Source organism: Peromyscus californicus, unplaced genomic scaffold (genome assembly GCF_007827085.1).
Source record: "Peromyscus californicus insignis strain IS unplaced genomic scaffold, ASM782708v3 Scaffold_5__1_contigs__length_169319896, whole genome shotgun sequence".
NCBI classification, from domain to species: Eukaryota; Metazoa; Chordata; class Mammalia; order Rodentia; family Cricetidae; genus Peromyscus; species Peromyscus californicus.
The window spans coordinates 28,189,298-28,200,232 of NW_026294573.1; the positions used below are offsets into that span (position 1 = coordinate 28,189,298).

At 43.7% G+C, this 10,935-nt stretch overlaps 1 protein-coding gene across 3 annotated transcripts in view; it reads left to right on the forward strand.

Annotated features, from left to right (window-relative positions):
• Nucleotides 1-10,565, forward strand: part of Ago4 (argonaute RISC component 4) — a 41,932-nt gene extending 31,367 nt beyond the window's left edge. For all 3 annotated transcript variants that reach the window (XM_052716531.1, XM_052716532.1, XM_052716533.1), the window contains 3 exons: nt 2,764-2,865; nt 3,105-3,304; nt 5,345-10,565. In XM_052716531.1, coding sequence (XP_052572491.1) covers nt 2,764-2,865; nt 3,105-3,304; nt 5,345-5,453 — 411 coding nt within the window. In that variant the 3' untranslated portion in view covers nt 5,454-10,565. The remainder of the gene's footprint in view (nt 1-2,763; nt 2,866-3,104; nt 3,305-5,344) is intronic.
• Nucleotides 10,566-10,935: the final 370 nt, after the last annotated feature.

Here is a 10,935-nt window from a genome sequence, read left to right on the forward strand (position 1 = left end):
AGATTATCTTTACTTAAGAAAATTAGATTCGGGCTGGAGAGATGGCCCAGAGGTTAAGAGCACTGACTGCTCTTCCAGAGGTCCTGAGTTCAATTCCCAGCAACCACATGGTGGCTCACAACCATCTGTAATGAGATCTGGTGCCCTCTTCTAGCCTGTAGTCATACATGCTGTATACATAATAAATAAATAAATCTTTAAAAAAATAAAGAAAGAAAGAAAATTAGATTTATCTAATTTTATGTATATGAGTGTCTTGCTTCGTGTATGTATGTGTACCACATTCATGCGTGGTGCTCACAGAGGTCTTTAGAGAGGGGGGCAGATTCCTGGGAACTGGCGTTACACATGGGTGTGAGGAGTGTGGGTGCTGGGAACCAAACCCAGGTCTTCTGAAAGAGCAGCAAGTGCTCTTAACTACTGAGCCATCTCTCCAGTCCCTCATTGCCCCTTCTTCCTGTTTTCTTTTTTATTTATTTTTTTAAAGATTTATTTATTTATTATGTATACAGCATGTATGACTACAGGCCAGAAGAGGGCACCAGATTCCATTACAGATGGTTGTGAGCCACCATGTGGTTGCTGGGAATTGAACTCAGGACCTCTGGAAGAGCAGTCAGTGCTCTTAACCTCTGAGCCATCTCTCCAGCCCCTCTTCCTGTTTTCAATACTGTTTTCAGCTCCATCCACTTTTCTAGGCTTACTTGCTTATCAACTCTGAATCCATATTTCTACCCTAGATTGCTCTTTCAGACTCCTGATTTGTGCTTTGAGTTATCTACCAGACACGTTGACTCAGGTGCTTTGCGCTTTGGCTCCATCTCCGCAGAGCAGGCTGTGTGGTGGTGATAACAGCAAGAACCCTTCCTTGTGACTGACAAAGATTCATTTCTTGCTCACATCACACCGTCGCTGTGGCCCTGCTGCAGCTGTGACCCTTCTGTCCTCCCTTTGGAACCTAGGCTGACAGAGCCCATCTGGAACCTTGCCAGTCACTGTGGCGGGAGGGAAGAGACACAAGACAAGCCGTATGCTAGCCCTTAAGGCTTCTGCCCAGAAGTGCCACATTTTATCATCAAAGCAGTTCACATGGCCGCTCCTGTGATAGCTGGGTGGAACTGTATAATCTTCCCCCAGGGAGGGGCACAGAAATATTTGGCACCAGTAATTCAGTCTACCATAGGCATGTCAAGCAAAACACGTCCAAACTTCCCACTTACTGTTTAATCCCCATCCAGAACCTCCCCTGGTTCTCCTTAGATTCTGTTACTGGCATCACTGTGCTTTATGCTAGCCAAACTGGAAACTTGAGAGCCACTTTTAAATTCTTTCCTGCCTTGGTGTCCCCGCCATGTCCAGTCTGTCGGATGGTGTCCTGTGTGCTGCCCCACCTCTCACCTCGAGTTCATGTGTCTCCATTACCCAGGCAGAGCATATCTGTCGGGCCGGGACCCCAGCAGTCTGTTCCTTGCCATTGCTCCCCTTCCTGCTACCGGGCTGGCTTCTAAAACACGGCCCACTGCTCAGAAGTCTTCAAGGGCTCTCCATTGCGCTGTAGGAGTGCTCTGGACCTTGGCTGACCACAAGTAACTGAAACCTTAGCTTAAGACAAGCAGGAGATACTCTCTGGTTTGGCTAGATACCTAAGCTTAATCGGAATTTGAAGGAAGAATTCTCCATACTCCAGGTTTTATGTATTGTTATGTGCTCCATAGCTGGAAGGAATAGTAGTAAGAAAGGAGTCAAACCCATGGGACCGTGTACCTCTGGGCTAATTACACTTTCTCATTACATTCTCCTGAACAACAGAAGACACAGGCTGAGGAACAAGATTTAATTCTGCTGCTGTTCGGTGCATTCTGGAGTCCCCCTCTGCCTTTCTAGAAGTTTGATTTTGGTTTTTGGAGAACCTTAGAATTTTAGAAAAGGTTGTCACCAGATATGATAGGTGATTAGGTTGAGGCTCTGTTCAAGGTGTGTGGCCTTGAGGCCTGGCCTGGATCTGAGCTGTCTTCTCATTCCTTATCTCAGCTGGAGCTTTCGGAAAACCTCTGCAGGGGAACTTCTGTGACTGACCCCATGAGAGTATGAGCTTTGCTGAACATGGTGAACCAGTTCAAAGATCTTCATCTTATCTTTTGCTGAAAGCCGTGTGTGGTTATTTTTCTCTCAAATGAGGAATGAAAGTCATTGCTTCCGGGGATGTTTATCTATCTCAGAGTTTTTCTTTGTTGCGGTGCTGGGGCTTGAACCCAGGGTCGAAATCATGTTCACGCTAAGCAAGGACTCTACAACTGAGCTACATTCTCATTCCTTAAATGCTGTTCCCCCTTCTCTGCATACAGACTGTCATCTATAAATATGTGGCAATATTGCTGTACAGAACCATAGATAAAGTCATTATTTAGATTCCCCAGAAGAGGCTCTGGAGACGTGCTTTAGAAAATGCTTTAGGGGCAGTGGTGGCGCACGCCTTTAATCCCAGCACTCGGGAGGCAGAGCCAGGCGGATCTCTGTTAGTTTGAGGTCAGCCTGGTCTCCAAAGTGAGTTCCAGGAAAGGCACAAAGCTACACAGAGAAATTCTGTCTCAAAAAACCAAAAAATTTAAAGAGAGGTCTGGCTTAACATTTTGAATTAATCTAGTTTTGAGACTTCACATAAGAGCAATTTTCTAACTTATTACTAATTAATGCATCAATGGAAAAAATGGCCTTAAACAAGCATGTTACTCAGATGATTAACTGTACATATCTTTTTAACAGGTGGGGAAAAGTGGCAATGTCCCAGCAGGCACTACGGTGGACAGTACCATCACACATCCATCTGAGTTTGACTTTTACCTCTGTAGTCATGCAGGAATTCAGGTAATTTGGAAGCTGTTCCAGATCTTTGACCTGATAGGGAGATATTTGCCAGTTCGGCATCTAGCCTGAGGAGACTTGTCATTAAACACTGTGCTTAAGCTTTGTTAACTGCCCTGCTCTAGAGATCTTGTAGGTGGGTGAGGCAGAGATACTGTTGAGCTTAATAGTTAGATTTCAGTTCTTTTCTCCTAACTAGCCAGGTCCTACGAAATACACTAATCCTAAAACTCTCCCTCCAGGGAACCAGCCGTCCTTCACATTACCAGGTCTTGTGGGATGACAACTGCTTCACTGCAGATGAACTCCAGCTACTGACTTACCAGCTCTGTCACACCTACGTGAGGTGCACGCGCTCGGTCTCCATTCCTGCCCCTGCATATTATGCCCGGCTGGTAGCATTTCGGGCAAGGTATCATTTGGTGGATAAAGATCATGACAGGCAAGTTCCTCAACAAAAATCTCTTCCTGTTGTGGAAGCATGTTTTAAAAAACAAGCTATATAGAAAACTCTTAAAGATTTAACCTGCAAGGCAAATTAGAAGTGCATGAGGCTTTGAGAGCTTTCAGTGTGACTTTCGGTCCAAGAAGAGCTCAGGCTTGTTTAAACTTGTGTCTCTAGCAGTGTCTCATTGGAGCTGCTTGTGGTTTTCATGCAGAGCTAACTACATTTCAGTTCTGCTGAGGTCTCAGGCAGCCTCAAAAGGTGCTCAGTACAGCACCCTGACTCCTGTCAGAGTAGTCAGAACCTGTGAATTCTCGTTCATGCATGAGGGAGTCCCACCTAGTTCATTTTGCTTCCAGTACAATCCAGAAATGACCGAAGTGAGCCAGGGCTTATGAGGAAACAGAAGGGGTGACTATCCTCATTCCCAGATAGGGATCTCAAGGGACTCAGACATTTTGACCTATTACTGAGCTGCCAATAAATGGTGGCTAAAAAAGCTCTTTGCATTAATTTTCTTTCCCAAATGGCAATCTGTCAAGTGTAGTAGTTTCTGGGCTCTTCCCCAAGTCTCAATTCAGTTGCTAAATAGTAGACATTCCACTGCAAGTCTATTTCTGTAAGGGATTAAAAAATACACTATCACAGAAAAGGCCCAGCTGTGGCTTTGTGCCTTGCATTCTCCAATATACATTCATTCATTTAATACATTTATTTGCTACTGTGTGCCCAATACTGTGCTGGGTACTAGAAAATAACAAGATTAGTAAGCCATGTTTCTTGCCTGCAGGGATTTTATGTTTCAATATGGAGATAATAAAGGCAAATGTAAAACCGACAGCTAGTCTAACTCAGTATAGATAACTGCAGTGGGATATCAGAGGAAAGGCTGGCAAGGATTTTACAGCTGGGTGAGCAGGGCTTAGCTTTATAAAGGAAAGAGGATTTTCCAGGCAGAGAGGACAGTGGCCATAAAGGAGAAAGGGAGTGACAGTTTTGGACAGTAGCAAGTTTTCTTTGGCTGGAGCATGTTAAAAGGGAACAGCAGGCATGGGGCAGAAAACTGTGTTAGAATAAGATTGTCCTTGCTAGATGTAAAACGCTCTTCCTGGGATAGAATCAAGTAAGTGGGGGAGGAAAGGATGAAGTCAAAGGTGATTAGGATAGTAATCAGCATTTAAAGAGAGGTCAGAGGCCAAGGTGTAGCTCCGTGGTGAGTGTTGTGCTTAGCATACATAAAGCCCTAGACTGACTCTGCAGCACTAAAAAAGAGATGGTGTGCCAGACTCCTATGTTACATGATCCCACCCTGAAGATGGGTGTTTACAGTTGTGAGCACTCTGCTAGGTCTGTAGACTCATTAATTTAGGAAACTAGCATTGTTAGCAAGTAAAAACGAAGTTAAGCCAGGCATGAAGGTGCACACCTCATAGGTAGGTGGATCTCTCTTGAGTTTGAGGCCAGTGAAGCCTTCATAGTAAGATCCTGTCTCAGAAGAAGAAAAAGGAGGAGGGGGAGGAGGGGGAAGAGGAGAAGGATGCTCCTCTCTTGGTGATTTCATTCCAGTGAAGAAAAAAAAATATATCCAATAATACCTAGTAATGTCCCAATTAACAATTTCATTTTGGTTGTGTCTAGTACTAAAAAAGGAAAGAAGAACTGTCTATGAAAACATATTCTAGGTGACCCTGACCTGAACTTGAGAGTCAGCGAAGATTTCGAAGAGGGAAATGACTTGTAATTGAAGCCTGAAGGATGAGTAGGAACTAGCCAGACAGAAGGGACAGTAGAAGTCCTTATGCAGGTCCTATCAAACACCTGGTCTTTGTGAATATTATTTAATTATTGCAACCATCCATTAAATAAGTCGTACTATATTTTTCAGTTGAACAAGCATGTCTAAGGAAAAATTGTTTGAGTAGCCCAGCTTGAGCTCAAGATATTCTTGAATCTAGTACTATTTGTGCTATCTGAAAAACTGAAGTTGGACGTAGTCTTCTCTTAACACCTGTTTTTTTTGTTTTGTTCTCATTATAGTGCGGAAGGCAGTCATGTGTCAGGACAGAGCAACGGCCGGGACCCTCAGGCCTTGGCTAAGGCTGTGCAGATCCACCACGATACTCAGCACACTATGTATTTTGCCTGAGAGTCTTGGAAAAGAACTCAACCAATTTGGCATCCTACACATCCTCAAATGTTTCAGATGCCTACTGCCTCTAGATAGTGCCACGTTGATTTCAAGTGGTCCCTACCAGCAGTTTGGAATAGATAGTTGCACTGAATCTATACTTTGCAGCCCTGTCTGATGCATCATCAAAACTGAGCCATTTAAAAAAAAAAAAAGAAAGAAAAAGAAAAGGAAAAAAAAAGAAATAGAAACTCATCGATTATGTTTTCTGATGCACTGGACAATTTTTACCTCAATGTGCAAAGGCTGATCAGCCTTTACTTTCTAAAGGACTTACTTTCCAAGGAGGGTTTCTATGGGATATTTTGCTAGCTGTGGTATTCACCGCATCTAGTCTTATAAGAGGAGTATTTCCTTTTTCCTGTGTTCATTGACTGGGGTGTATGCATAAGTGGGAGAGAAAAACCAAACGACCTGTTTCATTTCCACGCAACTTTTTTTTTTTTTTTTTGGTTTTTCGAGACAGGGTTTCTCTGTGTAGCTTTGCACCTTTCCTGGAACTCGCTTTGGAGACCAGGCTGGCCTCGAACTCACAGAGATCCGCCTGGCTCTGCCTCCCGAGTGCTGGGATTAAAGGCATGCGCCACCACCGCCCGGCTCCACGCAACTTTTTAACTGGGTGGGTCCATAGACTTTTTAATGGAGATTTCTGACTTCACCACTGTAAATGCCTTTAAGGAGCATTAATTTTTGAAAGTTTTACAGAATTTTATTACTTCCACTGCTTTATCTTACTGATCTCTTCGGGCCTGTGCTGTGGAGAACAGGCTGCCCGACAATTGCACTATATTTGGCTGCAGATTCGAACAGGCAGTTCTCTTACTTGGCTGGCTTTGGTGACTGACATGAGCAGGTGTGATGCCTGTCACAGGGACACCTAACACTGCCATGGTAAAAAGTAAAAGCTCTCCTCCCTATTTGAAAAAAAAAAAAAAAAAAAAAAAAACTTTTAGTATTTTTCCAGGTTTTTGAAAGTGCCCATTTTATGCTGCTATGTGGTTGGTTAGCTCTAAATGATTTTTAGACTTCTCTCATAGAAAGTTAACTTTGGCAATAAGTGTTTTTAAGAACCCCTCCCCTTTCTCCCCAACGAGGTAGTTTTCTAGATGAAATTTTACTATGATTTTTATCAACTATTTCTTAATATATCATAACCTAAATATTCTGAAACACATGTATTTCCATGCCCTTTAAAATAACTATTTGGGTTTTTTTTTTTTAACCTATTTTATAGTCATAGTCTGTGTCCTGTCACTTTTTTTTTTTTCCTTTTAAAATAAGCTGGAATCAGGATGCTCCCTGATTGGCCAGGCTTTGCCAGTGTATAAGGCACATTGAGGATGCTGCACTTAAAAAAAGTACCAGCATGTAAAACCCTCGTTTTCCCTGGGAATCAAGGCTGTACACACAGCTGAATACAGTACAGTTCTGTTTGCTCTTCTTTCAGCCTGAAATGTGCTGGGGGGGCTTTGCCGTCCTCTTTTTCACCTAAAACTATGTAGAAGAAGTTGATTTTTTTTTTTCCCCTTTTCTGTAGATTCTGGATTCCCTCATAGGAAGACAGGACTCCTTTTCTTGTCCCACAAAGGGAGTTGATGTAAAGCAAGCATCAGTTAGAACATAGGGGAGATGTATTCTGTAGTTAGTGTAGATAATAACTTTTTTTGTAAAGGACCACGTTACATAGTCTAGGTAGTTAGTTCTACCCATGGTTTGCCAGCCCACGTTTTACTCTGTCCCGGAAGGGCAAGGAGTGAAAGGTAGGAGGCTCTCTGGAGAGCCTCACTCCTCAAGGCTGAGGAAGGGGCTGGGGAAGAGACAGGCACAATATACTAAAACAATTCTGTCGTCTCTAGAAACTGTTGGTGAGAAACACTGGATCAGATGGTGAAGGGTGTTTGCTTGAACTCATTGGTTGGTCCAAGGTCCAAATCTGTTAAACTAGCCTTCTCAAAATGCCAGCAATATGAAGCACTGTTCTCCTTCAGTCTTTTATACAAGCTTGTAAATACATTAATGTTTACATTTCCATGTGCTGTTGCTCAGCAGTGCCACCAGTATTGGCTGAGCTGGTCTCCCAGAGAGTTTTATAATGTCCACCAAGTCCTGTAGCACATGAGGATGAGTGCAGACATCCTTAGTCCCTGCGGACAGTGGGGAGAAGCAAGTCCTGTGGCTGAAGCACAGCTAGGAGGCGTGAAGAGACGGCGGATGCTCGCTCCTTAAGATTTTCCCTTTTTTTTGCAAATACCTCACTTGGATAATACAAATCAGGACATGTTGATGAGTGGCTGACTGCCACTTTTATTCACACTTGTTCAGGGAGAGCACAGAAAATACGCTTCAGCACAGCCACTGTGGACCCAAGAGGAGGAAAAAAAGAGAGTTTTTTAGGAGGAGGACTCGCCTGGAGCCTGTGATGGGAACTTGGTGGCTGGCTGGCTGGCTGGCTGGCCAGCGGGCACCATACCCGCACTTGAGTGCCTCGGGCTCGCCGGTTAACAATGCACAGAAGAAACTCATGCCATCTTCCTGCATGATGGAACAGGGAGCAAGCTGGGTGCCCAGAAGCCCCGATCCACTTGTCTGCAGTTGGGCTCTATACTTGACCTCGAACAGAATGTCTGAAACACCTCAGTCTGTCCTAGTATGCTGGGACCAATCTGCGTGGTGGTGGAAGAAAAGCCAGGAGGCCAACTTTTGTAGGAAAACAGTACCATTAAGGGTGTGATGCTGTTGTTGTAGACAAATGGAAAGAAATATGGAAGCATTAGGATTGTTGGGGGAAAACTTGCCAAGGGAGGAGTAGTTAAGAGGTGATCCCTGCAGAATCAGACCTGCAGCAATGCTATCACCAGCAAAAATCTGAATGCATAGCTTAAACTTAGTTAGGGTTAACAATTCAAATAGTTACCCCCTTGGAAACTGAATTGTTATGCATGTGTCAATCAGCGGGAGGTGTGCATTCTCCAGAAGTAGTGTTGGACTGTTTGGTTTTTTTAGACGCAGCCTGTTTAGGCACTGACACGTAGTGTGGAAGACTGCAGCAGCGCTGAAGAACAAGAGTTCTGGGCCAGGGAGCATGGGACACTAAGAGTGGGGGAGACCCGAACGTTGAACCAATTACATTCTGTTGTTGTCGAATCCCGAGCTGTTTATAAAGGGAACCAGCTGGCTTGATGCAGCCAGCGTTCTGGGCAGGCGAACCACTTTCCTTCTTACTGTAAATTCTACATGCTGCTTCCAAAGGTGATGATTTATACGCAGGCATGTCCTATATGGTCTGTATTTTAGAATCTGGTGCCCAACCTATATCCTATAGCAGAGCTTACCCACTTGGCTCAGCTGCCTACTCCTTCACATGGAAAAGGTAATCCACTGTTTTTTGTTTTTTGTTTTTTGTTTTTTTTAACAAGGCTCACCCTCTCTACCCTAGTGGCCCTCTGTGGATATACTATAAGATTCTCTTGCTCATTAGCAAGGTGGCAGCTCAGCTTTCATTTTAAGAAAGCGGAGGTTAAGGGCATTGTATTAATATTGCTTCAACTCCAAGAATTTTTTATTGTAAAATTAAAGGAAAGCTCTTTATTGGCCAACCATTTTTCTTTTCCTTGCTATTGACATATTCATATTCTTTATGTCTACTGGCTGAAAATGTGTTTGTTCATCTGACTAATGGTATGGTTTTTGTTTCTCTATGGTTAGAGTTGTAATGTTTTAAAATGTATTTTATTAATTTGGACTGGATGTCTGTTTCTAGCAATACGAGGTACTTTCTAAGCTATTAAGGAAGGGTTTGTATCCCTGTGTGAGATAAGGTGATGGTTGTTTGTTTAAAAAGGATTTTTTTTTTTTTTTTTTTGGTCTGCAGGGATATTTTGTGTTCACGTGTCCAAAAATGGGTGGGTGGGTCGGGGAGATAAATTGGCATTCTTGTGCTAAAAGTTGTTTTTCTTGTCAGTTGTGTAATAAATATGGAAGATATGGTAATGGCATCATACATGGCTATCAAGAGAGGTGAAACAACTGTGTTTGACTTCTGGGTTGCCCTATATTTAGGAATTGCCATTTGGGAGTTTTTGAAGGATTTTCAGTACCACTTCACATATGGAAACTTCAAGATTCATGACGGTTCTGGGTACTGCTCTCAATGGGAAGTTCTGGTTAAGTGATGTCTTAAGGAAACTGGTGAGGTGTGGTGGCTCACTCCAGTAATCCCAGAAGCTGGGAGGCTGAGGCAGGAATATTATTTCAGTTCTCAGTCTATCCTGGGCTTTCGAGTGGGACCCTGTGTATTACTACTTTTCTCTTGATTGGATAAAACATGACCAAAAACAGCCTATGAGAAAGTTATTTTTCCCTTTGCTTATGGTTCTAGAGCGAGAGTCCACAATGGTATAGAAAGCATGGCAGCAGGCAGCCTGTCAGCAAGAAGCTGAGAAATCATATCTCCAACCATAAGCATAAACCAGAAAGTGATACAGAAATGAGGCAAGGCTGTGAACTCAAAGCCTGCTCCTAGTGATGGACTTCCTCCAGCAAGGCTGCACAATTGTATAGCCTCCCTAAACAGTGCCACAACTGAGAGCCAAGCATCCAAATGCCTCAACCTGGGGGGACGTTTCTCAGTCAAACCACTACACTGTGCTTGTCTCAAAGACAAAAAACGAAAGTCCCAAGAAGACAGTGTGGCCAGATGCTTTTTTTTTGGTTTTTTGAGACAGGGTTTCTCTGTGTAGTTTTGGTGCCTGTCCTGGAACTCACAGAGATCCGCCTGTCTCTGCCTCCTGAGTGCTGTGATTAAAGGTGTGCACCACCACCACCCAGCCAGATGCTTTTATTTATGACTAAGTTCTCTAGAGAAGCTCCCCAAATTCACACAAAATGGAGTTTCTAGTCTCTGGTTTGGGGACAAGGTCTCCCTGTGTAGGCCAGGCTGGTCTTGACCTCTTACTCTTGCTTCAGACATCAGAACTCCAAGATTGCTGACATGAGCTACCATGCCCAGTGTTCATGACTTCTAAAACTTAACAATAAAACCCTTTTGCCAAGTTATAACGATAATGCAGAGATTTGCCCAATCTGAACTTTATTCTTGGTGAATCTAGTTCATCAGGAGGGAAAGTCCCACACACAACCAACCCCTGAGACGGTGGCTTTTGGTTTCCCATCCGAGGTTTCTCCTCCTCATGTGCCATTTATTAGACATGCCTCACAAATGAGGTGTGTGCAGTCTCCACCTCGATACTCAGAACACGGAAGAGTTAACAGTTTCCTCAAACAGTTCATTCTAGAAGCTGAAGAGAGGGCTCAGTGAGTAACGTGCCTGCCATACAAGCGTGAGGACCTGAGTTCAGATCCCCAGAAACCACATGGTCAGAGAGACAGAACAAGCCACAGCTAACCTCACCTGGCCAACTTGTCAGCTGGTCTTGTTTCC